This window comes from Poecile atricapillus, chromosome W, assembly GCF_030490865.1.
Source record: "Poecile atricapillus isolate bPoeAtr1 chromosome W, bPoeAtr1.hap1, whole genome shotgun sequence".
NCBI classification, from domain to species: Eukaryota; Metazoa; Chordata; class Aves; order Passeriformes; family Paridae; genus Poecile; species Poecile atricapillus.
Window position 1 is genome coordinate 30,155,048 of NC_081288.1, and position 17,358 is coordinate 30,172,405.

A 17,358-nucleotide genomic window follows, 5' to 3' on the forward strand; every position below is an offset into this window, starting at 1 on the left:
TGCCTGTTTGTTATACTTGAGGGAATTTAAACTAACTTTGTTTTGACATTAAGACTGCCTTGGTATAAAAGAGGAGGCTTCTGAGATACTAGAATTTCTGCCTCTTGAAGCGCTGGTAATGCTTTGGGTTGCAAAATACATAGTTTTTAAGTGGATGTTTTGAGATACAGAACTGGGTGCATAAGACAATGAATGTGTCTGGAGGCTTGAAACACAGAATTACTGAATGTTCCTGAAGAAGCCAAAAAAACAATCTTATTTTAAGGTCATTTTAAAATACAGTCCATCTCAGCAGTGAAGATGTTGTGGAAGCAACTCTCAGCTGCTTAGTGAAATTAGCTACCAGGACTCTTCCAAATTGCCTGCAGTGGAAAATTGTTTATATCAGAAATACACGGGTAACTGGCATGCCAGTTGGTCACTACAGAAAATACGGGCCCCCAACATTTGCTGAAATAATTTTTCTACCCCAAGACTCATTATATATTTAAAAAGCAATTAACAAAATACTGTTCTACAAAACCAAGTGGATAATTTATATAGCAATTCCTGTTTGCTTTAGATTAGTAATGGTGATGGTACTTCCGAGATAACTCTTCTGCTGCCTGTAGGTAGCTCAGCCCTTCCACTCCAATGGACTGAACACCTACATGGCCAAATGCTGCAGAAAAGGATAATCAGGGCTCCACCTTTCTTGTTCCCTTCAGACCCTGATGTGCATATACCCACAAATGTCCTTAACAGAATGATATGTAATGGCTTTATTATATATATAAATACCATTTGGGAGACAGGCTGGTGCTACTGCAAAGTCATGTATTTTTAAGCAGTGAAATTTAACAGGAATACAGAGCAGCAAATGCACTGCTACAGGAGATAATAAGAATTCTCCCTCTGGTTTTAGATCAGCATAAATATGCAATCTCTTTTCTCCCCCTCCTGTTCTATTTTGCAGGAAAAAAAATCAAAATTCCTTTATAAGTCAGAATCCCTTGAAGAATAAAAGGAAAAAAAAGTGGGTATAAAAATATTTTTATCCCAAATATAGTAAAACTACATATTCTAAAAACTGGACACTGATAAATTCTGAGCAGGAATCCATGCACAATCTCAGTGGGTCAAGTCACTTCAGATTAAGATGCTGATATAAGGTAGGACTCAAAAACAAGATAACTCCTCTAACATTCTGAAGGAGGATGCTGAAACGGAAGTGCCTAAAAATAAGAACTTTCATTAAAAAATGGGACCTATGTTATTTTGTGAGAAGATGGAAACATGCTCAGATATCATGTTTCTGCTGTTATTTTATTAACAAAAGTCCCACCAAGCCATCAAGTATACTCTCACTTTGGATAATGCTAGCTGACGATCAATATTCCAAAGCTTATCTTAGCAAGAAAAATAATTTGGTTTCTAGAAGTACTATTAGCCTGTTTTTAAATTATCATTCAATGCTAAAGCAAAAGGGAATAAAAGGAACATTTACTGTTCAGAGCAACTACCCTAGAAAGAATATTTAGACATGTTTTAGACATGTTTCTCCCAATTAGATGGTGTTTGCAACAGACTGCAGGTGACAACACCCTCCTGGACACACAGTGAGCCACTGGAAAGTGGGTTCTACAAATTCCTTTTGTCTTTGAGGAAGGAGATGTAGCTAAAGGACATGGAGGTTAACTTCCCAACAGCACCTGTGTCTGGGCTGGATAAAGGAAAAACACTCCTTTCCTTTTCCTAAATGAAAAACCCTTCCAAGGCTGTAAAAACTGCATCCTTCTCAAATGGCTTGTGACTAATCCATAAATCAAAATGTTAATTCTTGAAATAGCGCAGATTAAATTGCTTATCCGTGTTTAGCTATCTTGTCTATTCACCTCTGGAAGACCCTACAGTGGCTTTTCAGCCTCTCCAGTCTGCATCCCAATTGCTCCTAGGCCTTTATCTGGGCTGTGCTGGTGTGGAGAAGGGAGAAGACAAAACCTCACACTAAGATTTCCTGATGGAAAAAGCTTTTTAAATCAGAAAACATGGAATTCATCCTAAACCTGTATCTTAAGTAATAAGGTGATTCAATTTCAAATTATTCATTTTCAAATTATTACCCCCATCATCATACTAACCTAAGCATTTTCCTTCCACCCCCAACTAATACCACCATTAAACAGCTTGATTCTGTGTGGTTCCTTATTCAAGTGGCAAAAAACAGGCAGAGTCTGGGGTTTTTTCTCATTCATCCTTTATCACTCTAAAATGCAAGCTGCTGTTTCGCACTCTGGAAAATTCTTATGCCAAACACCCAGTTTAAAATCAAACTGGAAAATAAGGAAGCCAGGAAGCCATGCCTTGCATTTTGATTCTCACCCTGCATAAGAATTTCAAACTCCTATGAAAAATTCTCACTGAAATTCCAGATCCTATTGGATTCCAGAATTGCATCAGTTTTGGGTTAGGGGGCATGACTTCCACTGTTATTAACAAGAGTTGCACTACTTCCAGCACAAGCGTTGAGACCATTCTGCAGTTGGATTTAAAAAGGGTAAACCAATTAATTCTTAGTCCACAGTCCATTACATATAAAACCAGAAAATTTTGTGCAGTATCTAAGACACATGGACCTTCACTTGTTGTAACAACTTCATGACTTCTCCCAAATAATACCAGCTGCAAAAATGTGAATATAGCCCAACACTTTGGAACAACTGGAACTTCAAATCCGGTCTTCAAATCCAGACTTCAGCATTTTAATGTCATTATTAACACATTATTAACATATTAACTGCTCACACAGCCCCTCAGGAGTGCAAAGAATTTATTAAACTATCAGGAATCTTACTATTTCTGATTATGTCTGCATAGAAAATATATACTGCTGGAATCCTATGGCACACAGCAATTCAAATCTTTCTATGACTTCTCTGATAGTAAAAGATTTCTTACTAGCCTTCAATTATCCACTGAATATCCTGAGAGATTTTAATAATGGATACTTATCATTCAGTTCATCACTTTGTGTGTGCCTTCAGTTATAATTTCAATACATCTCAATTGAATCTTCTACCATAAACACAATTTTGCATCCAAGGAAGAACTTACTTTCTTGTATTGCATTAAGAATTTCTGAAAAGTCCACATCTGTCTTCTGTATTTCTGGTTTTATCCATATTTGCGTTTCCAGCTGGTTAACCTGCAAATCCTCTCTTCCTTCTGAAGAAATTGAAGAGATTGATGGGGTTTGTGACAGTGCAGTACAAAATCCAGCCAAGGGGCTTCAGGTGAGGAAACATACACATTGAATGAAGATATTTCCATTTTTTCCTCCTTAGCAGAATCAAATTTTCTTCAAACCAAGGAACTTCACATAGAACATGGACTGATTTAAAGCTAAATAGAATGAAGCAACAACATTCTCTGCTATCAGCAATGATGCAGAGTCGCCACTGGCATGTCCCTCGTTCAAGTGACCATATGCTGCCATGTCATGAGCGTCACCTCACCATACCATCTACAAAACTAGCTCCCAAATGTGAAAACAAACAAGAGATGTTGTTACAAATAACAGAGGAACAAGCAGACTAAAAAAAGCCACACACACAAAGTTGCAAGACAGAAGACAGCCTTTAGGACAAAAAGAGCATGGACAGCGTGTTTCAGATGCAGGGCACTGTAAGTTCTCATATGCCAACCTGATGGCATGACATAGTCTAGGAAGAAGTCCAGCACTGGAATCCATTTCAAATGGATTCACACTGGTATATAATGGTTGTTGTTTAAAAGCATTGCAGAATAAAAACTTATTCTGGCTGGTTACAGTTTCGAGCCTATTTACACAAAAAAATAGACACAGGATTTGCCCATTTCAATGCTCTTTCAACATGAACAAAGAAAGCAGAAAGTTTTGAAATAGACACTTTCCATGCACAGAAGGGTGGCTGCATATCAAGAGTAGACAGAAAACGGGCAAAAGGCTACAGAGTATTTGGATACAGACAGAGAGAGGGAGGGAACTACTGGGAGTACCTCTGGTAACTGGTTTTCAAAGGGTAGCAGGAAAACCTTTCACAAAGGCATCTGTTAGAGATGATGCTCTTGACTACCTAATGCACAGAATTAGCAGAGACCTTCAGTGGTCAGGGAGATATCTGGGAAAGGAGTTCATGACAAAAAGGTCAAGGTGGAAGAACAAACTTTCAGGTCATTTAGATTACTGTGCTTCACTAGATGCTATCACTTATGCTTTAGAAGGAAGCATTTTTCCTTCATTTTCCCTTCATCTGCCTTCATCATTTCCCTTCATCATTCAATCTGCCTATAGCAAGCTGCTCTTGTTTTGAATTCTGGGCTAGTCCACTGTATTTTCCCCTTCTCCTTGCCAAATTATGATCTCACTACTGCCTTGATGGGAGCAAGAAATAATATTCCTAGGCACAAAATTACTCAAAAGTATTTTAAAGGCCCTTCTTCACTTTTTGGAAATACAGATCTCAAAATGGGTACACTTTGACCAGCTTAATCCTTTATTATTTTTCAGTGATAAAATATTATAAATTCAAATTGTCTCATGCTTGCTTCAGCGTATTCTTTTGTTCCACAGCAAAGATTCACTGTTAACATCAGAGATAACTCCCCTTGTAGATTCCTGCAAAGCGATCTATCATAGCAGCAGCAGGAGTCAGCATTTAATGATGTAGAACAAAGAGAATTTCTTAAGTGAGATAACTGATTATTCATACAATAGTAGCCTAGGGAAATCTGCAGATGGCCTCAGAGATGAGAGGCTAAGATTTGCCCCAAAAGAGATTTCTGAGGCCCAAGAAAAAAATACTCCAGCTGCTGAAACATACATACAAACAATATGATGGAAGTAGAAAAGAAATCAGTGGACAGCAATTCAGTTAAGGAGCTTTGCAAATTATGTCATTCAGTTTCTTCTTAAATACTCAGCTACCACTTTTAACATATACCATTTCATACTTGCATCTTCACCTCCAACAGCCTTTGTCCTGCATTTCAACCCTAGTTAGAGCAAATTAATGACAATACGGACAAATACAAAATACCCTTTCTTCCTCCAAACCCTCCATCCTTGTTACATTTAAGTTGCCGTTCCTCAGAAGAGATGAAGGTTGCAGGATCCCTGCAGCATCTCCAGCAGACCTGAAGTAATTGGGCCAGGGAGAAAGAAAGTGGCAGTCAGCTATGGAGGTCCCAAAGTGCTGATATCTGATGCACTATCTAACCATAGACCTTTAATAAGATTAAACTCTTGGAGAAGGTGCATAGCTGACTTCAAAGCCCCTCTTTAAATAACAAAAACCGAAATGCCTAGGAAGTGGTCATAAAATGACCAGCCTAAACCTGACTGTAGTTCAGACAATGAAGTCAAGACAATTTTGCTGCATTTGAATTTCCTCTCCTGTATTTGATCCTCTTGCAGTATAGGGAGATTTCAGCAATTCACAGAAATGACAGTGTTCTATGCTGGTCTGATTCACAGTAGCCTTAATACCTGGCCTCACTGCACAAGTATCAGATTAAGCATCTGGATGCATAGTCCTATTTCAGTAAAAATTGCAGCCATAATCTTCTACCAATCATTTGTGATAAAACACATGGCTAATTACAAACTTGCCTTCACCAACACAAGGGAAAAAAATGTATCTACCAACAATGTAGCTTTTAAATTAGGGATTGCAGGAATGCTTTCTTCTCCCATGATCTTTATCATGTCAGTAAAGACTTGAATTTAGGCACTTGGGCTTCTATCCTCCTCCCCCTCTGCCAGCATCTACTTTTCAGGAGGGGCTACCGCATTTTTTTACCTGAGAGAAACATCACCCATGTGATGGGTTGTGGACTGGCCAAATGAATGATTTCTGGCTTGTTGTCAGACAGAGGTTTTAAACTAGCAGCTCTTTGGAAAAAGCCACAATGACCTCATCCATGTTCCAGAAATTTATTTTCTTTACCTTACCACAGATCTCCAATACTACATGCAAAGACAGTATCCGATGTCACTGTTGCTATTGATGGATCACTAACCTGCCTTTAGCATTTCCTTCTTGCTTTAGCAGCTGCTGATTTATGCTTTATCAATGACATATCCCACTGAGTAAAATCTAAGCAATATTGTCTGAGAAGATAATTTCCATTGAAGTATGAGAAATAAACACATATAAAAATGAAGTAAATATTAGATTTTTTTAAAAAATATGACTTTTTTTGTAAAGATCAGTCTGAGATTTTTATCATCTTACTGAGACTTTCTAGTTCAACTGAAATAACATTTTAAATTACCTCATGGCACTCCATCTGATTTACTCATTGATACATAAAGTTGTGCATAAAACAACATTTTTTCCTTTATTTGTCTTGAAGGGTCCCAATGAATTATGTTAGGAAAACAAATGAAATTTTTAAAAGACTTAATTTTTAGAGGCTAAATGAGATGGCTTGTCCTAAGTCAGAATTTTAACATACTTCTAAATATAAAAATGACCAAATGTATCAGAGAAGCAATTTGTGTACCAACGTAGTTAATATGGTACTGATGTTAAACAAGATCATTCCAACTTGTAGTGAAAGAGATTTTGCCATGTGGGTGGATGCCTCTGTCACAGGGCCATCTACCTCTAAGAGGGTGATACTTAGCAAGAAAAATACAATTCTAAGATGAGCAGGTTTGTTTAGCTGCACTAAGTATTGAATACAAGTTCTACAGAGAAGTTGTTCCTTCTTAGCAGACCCACTTCTTTGAAGGAAGTAGAAAGCTGCTATGCATGGTGTCCCTCAAGGCAAACCCATGTCAACAAAGGATAAAGAATCACTCCTTCAGGCACATTTTCTATTGACTTCTTCCTGTTCGTTTTTGGCAGGTCATCTGTTGGAGTCTGGAATACAGAGTGTGTGCCCTTGTTTCTGATACTTAGTTATAAGATCTAGAAAAACACTGAATTTCATATAGTATGAAATTCATGAGCATGTTTTCATGGTGATACATGAAAACAAATGTTAAAGGTAGATGAAAAAAGCTAAAAGTGTGTGTAGATTAGAAAGTTTTTTTAAATCACTGGGTGAAAAAGTTAGTTTAGAGAACAGGAGACAAGATGGAGGATTTAGGGTGTTGTCCCTTGTCCCCTCTTCTTTCTTCTTCATGTTCTTCTCCTAGAGGTTTTTGGGTAATAGTAAGTGATTGGGTAGAAAATGCCGTAGTGCATCACAGAGGTGATGGGTCATTGGGTCATTAAGAAAAATAATATACGTGGCTATTGTTAATTGGGTAAAAATAGGTATAAAGATAAAAGAACTGCGTAGTTCGGGGCCATTTTGTGCATCAGACACGAAGTGTGCCACAAGGCCTTGTTTGTACCATCAGAAGAAAGAAATGTGCCAAACTGCAAAGATTAACCTTGTGTAACCAGCCTGGAGAGACCTGTTAAGTTAATCTGTTAACTGGTAAGTTAAGATCACCTGTTAATAAACACGAGAAACAAGATTCTAATGAGCTCGGGAGTTTTCTTTGAATCATAAGAACTGAGATAAGCAGGGCCCCCCACGAGGGAGGATCCCAAAAGAATTCAGTCCAAAGGAGGCTGAGAAATCCAAGAATAAAAAGAAAAATACAGAAGAGATGCAGCAAAAACAGAGAAACAGAAAAAGGATTTTTTAGAGAAAAGTTACATCATCTGCATCAAAAGCAGAGTTACTTAATAAGGCATCAAACTATAGTGCCATCTCCCTTTTTCTATTTTAACCACCAGTAATGAAGAAGACCTCAAAAAGTCATATGGTTTGTGCTCCACTGGACCTCTAAAGCATAAAACAGTACAGAACTGCATTCCCAAGGATGGGAGTAGGAAATATTGTGCCTCTGTGAAGATCCCAGCACGGAGCGGACACATTTCCTTTCCTGAGACATCCACCCACACATGGCACAGGAGCAGTCAGTGGTCTGTATGACCCAAAGGAAGTTCTCAGACACAAAGGACGGAGAAGTTATGTCACCTTTTTGCTTTGCTGCTGCCCTTATACCTGGTCTAAGCTGTGATGAGTTTTATGCAACTCTTAAGGGTTTTTGAGCTTTTTTGGCACCATAGTACATTGGTTGAGATTTCTAGTGGATCCATTAGAACCCTAGAAGCACTTACCTGTAGCATATCTACTCATCCAAGGAATAAGCCTGCCTCCTGATTTGTTTCATTTTGCTTTAGGTTGGGCTTTTTGTTGGTTGGTTGGTTTTGGGTTGCTTTTGGTTTCCTTTGTTTTTTGTTTGGAGTTTTGTGTTTTGTTTTGTTTTGTTTTTTACTTATAAAGGAAGGACTGGCCTAATTTTGAGATATCAGAATGAACCAGCAGGCTTGGTGTTAGGAAAGAGGTCTTGCTATCTTTTGGAATGATACAAACCTTTTGTAGAAATTAGTAACACTATGCAACCCTACTTTAGCCAAATCCCTTTTCTGACTTTAAAAGCATTTCTGCCAAAGAAGCAGCTAGTTTGTTCCATCTTTTGACAGTCTTCCCGCAAGAATCTTTCTTTGGAATATATGTAATATATTTAACATAGAAATAGAGTCTTGCATAACACTAAACCCCTTTAAGCAAGAACTATAGAGCTAAGAAAAAGCCCCATTTTCCAGTCAAGCATTACAAGAACATAATAACTGATTATTCAAAGTCTCTCTCACTGTTCCTTGAATTATAAGTTATTTTTCAGATTAAATGTGTCGTTACTTTCCCAGAAACTTTGCAAAATTTTATATATTGTATATTTTCTTCAGAATAGAATGGTCAGGTTGTTTTAAGACAGCTATATTACACTGGTCTCAGGACATTATAACCTTGTTCTAAGATCAGTGAGTTTAGTCCTAAGCCTTTTCCTGTTTTTCCCCCTTGAAAGGAAACTCTGATGGTAGAACAATTAGGAATATCCACGGAGAGCAGCATTTTGCAGCCTTTGTGAGGTGACTACATATTGTAAACTAACAACAGCCAGGAGAGCTGAAATCTGAGGGTGAACTGTACTGATTTTAAAGTAACCATGCATAATTGATTGCAGGGCTGAATGAAAGATTTTTTTATAACTGCAAACAGGAGAGTGATCAAAGAAGAAAGGAAATAAAATAAGTCTCTGAAAAGAGTTAATTTTAAAAACACATAGGCCCCAGAGAAGCAAAACACCCTCAAAGACACCACTTAAAATTATTAATATTAATTTTGAAGCCCGTTATTGAGGGCATGCACAAGCCCCTCTCAGATAGATTCAGTATTTGCGTGTGTCACATGCAGCACAAATTGATACAGCGGGATGCAATTTCTGCCTGCATCAAATACATTTAAATTAAACAAAAGAGATAGCATTGAAAAACAGTGCTTTTTCTGCTAGCATTTTTCTTTTTTTGTTAGCATGCTGTTGCGAAAGTCTTCTCCAAAGTGCTAGAATGACCACTACAGGAGACTTGATACCTTAAGACCAGGAATTTTTAAATAAGTCACTTTTGTGATAGAAAAGTAAAGGGCTGAATGAAATAGGCTGAATGACTAAGCAAAGTGATAGAAGATTTCAAGGTCTGCATCGTCTGTGAGCTACTTCAGCTCTTAATTTCCAAGTACTGCATAATCACCACGTGGTGTCCTGCCACTCACCCCGGTGGCAAAAGGTCCTCATGGTGATTGAGGCAAACTGTTCTCCTCCTTAGGAGCTTTGCAGAGGCTGCAGAGAGAATTCCGGGAGAATTCAGGAGAATGAACGAGCTATGTTCAGCAGGGAGGTGCTTACAGATCACGCTTGAAGTACCAACATGGGAGAAATTCTGCTCCATGTGTCTAACTTACAGTGTTTTGAACACAGACTGTAGATAAAGGGAAAAGTTAAATATGCAGGCTGGTTTCTTTGACATTAATGTCCCTTCTGCATAGGGATGGTTCTTGCAAACATGTGGGGTTTTAATATGAAAATTAGCTTAACAAGGGGAATACTGAACTTTTTTGAAATCTGCTTGCATTTTCTATGCTTCATTCCATATGAGAGAGAGTTCTATGTACACCCAGTAGAAGGCATACTGAAAGAGATTGTTCTCCTAATAATTTTAGACAAGTAAGATAACAGCATTACTATTAGTGCAAATTCAAATTTCTAGATGAATTGACATCAGCCATCCCCATGCCACGCATGCATTTGCTGCCAAGAAATACTTGCATGACAGAGCTTCCTGGCAGAATTATTTGCAGGGTTTTAGTCTTTTAATCTAGGAAAGATGCATGCCACACATCCTGCCAGTCAGCAAAGAAAAGAAAATGTGATTTAACCAGCAAGTCACATCAAACTAACGCAGATCTTCAAAAGACCATTTACAATCAAATGTAAATGCTAACAAGCATATACGTATTTTGTGATGAGAAAAAGATATATTTTACACAGTAAATTACCATTGTTGAAGGCTTCAGTCCTAAATTTTTTGATAATTCAAAGTTAATTAATTTGTGACTAAGGTTATTAAACACGTTTCCTTTTTTCCTTTAAATTTGGTTGCTAGTTTCAAGAACCATGCTTTTTTATTCGCCTGCCAAGTCAGTTTTTCTGTTGGGCAATCCCCCTAGTTCTTTATTCTTATTTACAAGCTCAGTAAGTACAGTCATCAATAAAAATACTATAGCTTGATAAGCAGTAAAAAAAAGAGGATCCAAATATAAAGAAAAACCTGTCCAAGGCAAACATACCTTCTTTTAAACTTGTAATTTATCAAATACTTCTTTCTTATCACAAAAAGCAAGAGAGTGCAAGAAAAGTTTCTCAGTGAATTCCAATGAGAATTCCAGTAGACTTTCACCATAATGCCAGAAACCAGTCCTTTCAGCACACAAAGTTCTTTCAAGTATCATGGACATGCCTATACAATTTCAGGTAGAAAGGAATGTCCTTTCCAAAATGTACAGTTCTTCGGCTTTGAAAGGGGTCTTTTTGAACAGCAAATTCTTGAAAGCAAAATTTTCTAGAATATTTTTATATGCTCCCCAGAGTGATGAATGTTAACTAAATTTTATGTTAATGTTAACATGTTAACTAAATTTTGGAAATAAATTATTTCAAAGACAACCCTTCCTTCAGGGTTTTGTAGATTGCCTGCAGCACTGATTTCACTGTATAAGTGATATAAATTACAATCTACATTACTGCATATACAGTAATATATCTAAACCTCAAAATGCATTAAGGTTTTACCAGAAGCACAGAGAGAGAGAAAATCTTGCCAGGGAACCTCTGAATTCCTGTCGTTACAAAATGGATAACAAGTGTTAGGAAATGTTGCAAGTAGAGAATAACTAAGAAGATTCCAGAGTTTCACACACTGAAATTATTTCCTTTACTGTGGCTTAGACATATTAAATAAGACATTTTTCCACAGCCTGTAAATTTAGGGAGTCCTAGAAAAATTAGGCTTGACAAGTTGTGCAGAATCTGAAGAAAAAGGAATTTGTCACCAAGAGAATGAAGGAATGTAACATTGTCCTGATTATGAATAGATTAACAATGGGAAGAGCAGACAGAAGCCCAGAAACCAAAGCACTGCTCGCTGCACAGCAAAGACACAATGCCATCAGAAGGGAGGCAAGGGATATTTTGTCCCCAGGTTTGTCTAACACTGACACTGAGGAAACGGACTGGGATGACAGCTTAACCCCCACTAGGCTAGTTTCATACTTCATTCTGTTGCTGTTACAGAGACCCTAAATGATGATACCATTGCTTTCAAAATGAGCCTCCTGTGAGCAGCACAGACATGACTATTCTACACTGTCTTCAGGAGGAATTGTGCCAGTTCCCTGCAGCCAACAGTCTGCCCCAGTGGCTTTGGGCTCTCGATTTCAGTAGCCTTGTGTTCCTCTAGCCACAACACACCACAACTGCTCATATAGATGGAAGATGATAACTGAGTCTTCTCAAAACTGAAAACATGCTGGCCCTGATTTTGGAAAGAAATGCATGTTTGCCTTAATGTCAGTACAACTAAATTGATCATCTGATTGCTTGTACTTGTCTTTGCTTTCCTTCTTTCTAAGAGAAAGTTCCCTCATATGGGTGCACCTGCAAAGGTGCCAGGAGTCTTCCCTTCCCTGTTAACAGCCTTTTTCTTCCACTTGTTTCTCCATTTTCCTCTGTTTTGTTCCAGTTACTTGATCCCTTTATATCTGCTTAAAATCTAAGCTTGGAAGTTGTTGTTCTGCTCATGGCTGAGCAGGACCTCTGCAAGCTTGCACAAAACAAGTTTAAAAACTTTATTTATTTTTAAATAAGGTACAGTACAGACAATCCACTGCTCCCTAATCACTCTAACACCCAGATTAGTAATAGAAGTCATGAGCCTCAGGCTCCTTACTAGTTACAAATAAAACTGGCAGGGAAGTAACTGGAAAGAAATGCTGGAACAATGAACAGTATCTATTGTTTCTTGTCCTTAGCATACAGCTACCTATGAACTTCATTCAAAGGAAACTGCTGTCAAATAAATAATGAGAGATAATAAAAGTTGTCATTCTTGAAAGAAGAAGTGGTGCAAAGGGTAAAAAATTGTTGTGAAGAAAATAGAAGTAGAGTGCTATCAAAGAAAAAAATACTCTCAACCTGCACTTTATCAAGGATTATTTCTTTTCATGGTCCTAGTTTCTTTTACTGATAAGAATTTAAATGCCATTTTAAGTCCCAAAAATGCATTCTGTTATGCTAGACTGCCTTCATGTTTGGAGTATTTGCTAAGTGGACAAAGAAAATTTAAAAGTGAGTATAGCATACACTACTCCAACTGTGAGAGCTACTTGATAGTGATAACAGCAGTCCAATAGAAGGAAAAACCTAAATTGAATGAATTATTTAAAATTAGAAGGAACAAAATCCTACAAACTTACTGCATGCTGTAGCAGGATGATAGCTTAGAAAAGAATGCTCTAACATCTGCTATCTGAGTAATTAATATACATAAGAATGTAGTCTTTCTGAAATATCAAGATGCTTATGATATCTTAGATAAGGTACTACCACTGGACAACTGATGTCTTAAACCTATTATGTAGCTACAGCTGTTAATTTGTGACTGAGTGAGGAACGTAGGATTTTTTGTTTAAATTAGAATTTCCTCTTAGGAGTGCTATTCATTGCTGTTGCTGCTGATCATAATCTTTCTTAGATCTATTTGCATACAGCACAAATGCAGTTTAACCTGGACACGAACACAAATATAGTGGTCTCAAATAGAATTGAAAAGACAGACACAAATCATAGAAATGACTTCATTTCAGATGAAGATATATAAGTTAGAGAAGACTCCTGTCACACAAAAAATGTTCTCCATAGATCATAGATGCTCTTACTGTCCTAAGAGGAGAACGTGACAGATAAAACTAATCTCATATACTGAATGATAATCATTATCCAATGGTCACTAATGAGCTTCATTTTAGGAAACCTCTGGGGTCCACATAAAAAGGGATCTTTTTCTCAATCAGAGGCCTGAATTTGCTGCTTACACATCATTTAATATTTGCATACATCATTATATATCTTTAGCAACAGCAACATTTCAGTAGTAGTAATTTCTGTACTTCAACAAAAAAAGACAGAAGCTGAAGAAACAGGACAAACAAGTGAACAGAAGAACTAAAATAAACAAAACATATGGTTATGAGTCACTCTAAATTCTTTAATCTGTGTTGACAAAGATTATGATGACTAAATACTATGAGTCCATGAAACTCATGGCAGTAGACCCGTATAGCAATTTACAGTAGATATTCTAAAATTTTAACTTCTATGAAAATTAAGCCATTTACTAGATCTGGAAATTAAGAGGGGTGCACTAAGAATTTGCAGGCAGAACTGTCTTTCTCACGCAAATAGACTGCCTCCCAGCACCCAAGTAGCTAAATACATCATATATCATGCTCTTTTTTGGGCAGCAACACTGGAACATTACTGAGACACTCCAATAAATATGCTACAAAATTGACTTCACGGGCAGCTTTAATTTGCTCTGCTCAGGAAAGAAATTTGGAGTTTAATTTTCATTGTGAAGAATGACGGAGCATGGCCAGTACAAATGTACTCCCCTGCTATAAGAAAAGAGATTTCTAAAATAGCACTGGCAATTATCATAACAAGGAATGAACTCATGATGCCAGCTAGAATTTGATGGTTCCCTAGAGATTCTGACTTTCTTTTGAAAAGTTTCATTTTGTTAATCAGTTAACCTAAGTTGTAAGATCTTGTGCAGATCCACAGGTTTTATTAGTGTTATAGCAAGAAAGAGTTTGATCTACACCCTGGATTGAGTATTTGGTCAAAACCAATTTTAGTGTCAATTATTGAATACTATGGGGGATGTCTGTAGCCTCTAGAGCAATTAGCTCAAGGCATATCAAAATTAACTATATACAAGGGAAGCAGTATTAAAAAGCAATATCCCAAATCTCTCTGCCTTAACATTTTGGACACCACTATACATCGTAGGGGTTTTTATGATTAAAATTACATTTTTATTTCCTCCTTTCAGCTGTTACTCCCTATAATCTATAATCAACAAAAACATCGAATGGGAACAAGACATCAATCGGTAATTCTGACAATCTACAGATTGATCTCCACACAAGCATGACCTTGTGTTATTAACACCAGCTTTGCCATGTCATAGCACATCACACGTGAAATGGGACTGGAAAAGGTATCGAGGCAAATCTGTTACCTGGCTGATGGGTTTTTGCTTTTCCACCAGTGACTGATGAAATCGTAGATCCAGAAGATGAGGCTTCCATTTTTACTGACCCTCTGGCTTGTGGGATCGAGGGATGCCCATCCACAGGTGGATGCTGTGACACTGGGTAGCTTGCTGCAGTTCTCCTCTGACAGACTTGCACACGCTTTTCAGCCCCATGAATAGATAAATTTATACCTGACAGGAATAAGAATTAGTTCTGTTAGATACAAGAGATCAACATGGAATAATTGAAGTATAAAATGTTGAAATGTTGGGCTTTAAAATGGAGCAGAAACCATCTTCTTAAAGGAAAAAAAAAAAAAGAGAACTCTAAAATATTAATTTTCTTTGAAAATTAAAGATGGGAACACCTTTTCTGCTCAGTGTAGACACCAGATTCAGTCACAGTAATAGATATTTAAATTAATACACTGTCATGGTTTACCATTTTACTGGTCTACAGGAGGAAGTATCTTCCATTCCTTCAAAATATCCACACAGCTGACAAAGGACAATATTAATGATGGAGCTATCACAGAGTTTATTAAATGACAGTTTTCTGATTGATGAATTAGAACTTGTCAAAAATTATTTCTTTTCTTCTGAGGCTTTACCTGTACTAGGAATTCTCATATGGAAAGGATGCTACAAGTGAGGTATTAAGTAGCTTTTAAGGAAAAAAATAAAGGTCTGTTTTAAGGAAAGCAGTAAGGCTACACATGGCGATAAAAAGACCTTAAGCTTGGAAAAAAAATCCACTTTCTCTTGTCTTGTGAAATCTTATCATCAATACTGGAAATCGTCTTTCACACCAAAATTCTCAAATTTATCACTTAATCATTTTTTGGACTGAAATTGTGATTAAAAAACAGGCTTTATTTTTCCAAAGAGAAAAGCAAAGATGAAATTTCCTATGTTGCTAATGCACAGTCTTAGAAAGATATGCTATCTTACAGTAAATTGCTGATTCTGGCTTCCTCTTGTTCATATTGATGCAATTGCTCCAACTCTACTTGAATTGCTTTCAGCATACTCTGGATGAAAATCGTCAACAATCTCTTTTGGGCAAGAAAGCTGAATGATAGTTCTACGCTACTGGTTTTTTTGCTTAATTTACTTGTGACTCTTATTGCCTCTGTCAGCAAACTAATTTTGTTTTTAAAAAGAACAAATGAAACACCCTAACCAGATAAAAATAAGCAAACTAAAAAGCATATGGAAAAGCAGACCCTGACAACTGAAAATGTGGATATTGCAAGCACATTGTAAAGAGCAGTCACCCAAAATCGTTGGATATTATTGATTAGATTGCTCAGTTTTGTGAACTGAAATATCCAAGAATGCATTAATGACTCTGCTTTTCCAGCTCCCTTGGAAGTCAATGTATGTGAACCTCCAGGTCACGGAAGAGGTTTAGAATCTCTGCAATATTAATACACTTTGATCGATAATATACTACCAAGGGGAAGAGAGCTACCACTTCCATAGGCAATTTGTGAAAAGAGTGGGGTTTCAGACAGGACCAAAGGCTGTGCAAACTGCTTTCTTTTACAATTGCTTTGTGCATTCAGAATCGAAGCTGTGCACTCAATACTTGCCTGTGCTTGTTGACTCCAGAGCTGATCTGCAAAAAATGTGAAAGCATGAGGAGTTTCCTGCAGCAGCTGCTCACCTACTTCCTGGTTTTAGGGCTAATGCAACTGCCAGCTTCTGAAGACTGTTGAAATCACATCCTTAGGATACAGAGCAAATCCCAATCACCTTATTCTTGAGAAAGGCAGCATACCAATCCATGTGAACAGAATGACAATGAGCTTGCCTTCTTTGACCATGCTAACTGTACGGGGATTCAAAGAGTGAGAAGCTAAGCCACAACTGTAAAATGGGTTCCTTACTTCTTTTGCAGTCACTAGGACATTGTGATGGCCAAAATACTGGGCAATTATCCCTAAGGTATCAAAAAATTAACTAGAACCATTTTCTTTAAGCATCAGCACAGGTTGCTGCCTCGTTTAAAGCAATCATCCCTCTGAAGTTTACGGTGGAGTCAGCCAGCGCTCAGCACTAAACTTGAGCCTGTCATCAACACACACTTTCTAGCTGGATCTCAGTAAGGCTGTGCTTTCACTTGGTCATGAAAATAGGGATCTATTTTAGGAACTGGTTCCAAACATAAACTGACTGCTACATTACTTGGAGGTTCAAGTTAAGTTGCTTCTTCACATTCTGAAAATGGTCTATAAACTCTTGTGCAGCTGTGACTGAGCTTCCTAAACTATTTCTGCAGCACGTGTTTTGTTTTTTTTTTCAGACATCAAAATAAAAGATACTGCTTCCAGATTGCTATTCCTGAGAACTGCAGAATTTGCAGATTGATCACATCCAAAATTAGGTTCCATCAACAACTTGCTGCTGGTTATATACAATGTTTTGCTTCTTCTACTAAAGAAGGATGATAAATCATACTTCCAAACTACATGAGAAAGAATGTTCCAGCATCACTGAAAACTTTACATTTAAAATTTTCTTTAGACATATTTAAAAGTGCCCAAAACCAACCACACAAAGGGTGTCACAAATGTATACAATATATTTGGAAATTATTCACTCCAACCTTATT

General features: G+C 37.3%; 1 protein-coding gene across 1 annotated transcript in view; it reads right to left on the bottom strand.

The window, feature by feature from the left end:
* LOC131591914 (anoctamin-4) overlaps positions 1–14,796 on the bottom strand; it is a 112,327-nt gene extending 97,531 nt beyond the window's left edge. Inside the window, exons 1-2 of the mRNA XM_058863032.1 lie at positions 14,727–14,796; positions 3,094–3,204 (exon numbers count right to left, since the gene is read on the bottom strand). Of these exons, the coding sequence (XP_058719015.1) occupies positions 3,094–3,204; positions 14,727–14,796 (181 nt within the window). The remainder of the gene's footprint in view (positions 1–3,093; positions 3,205–14,726) is intronic.
* Positions 14,797–17,358: the final 2,562 nt, after the last annotated feature.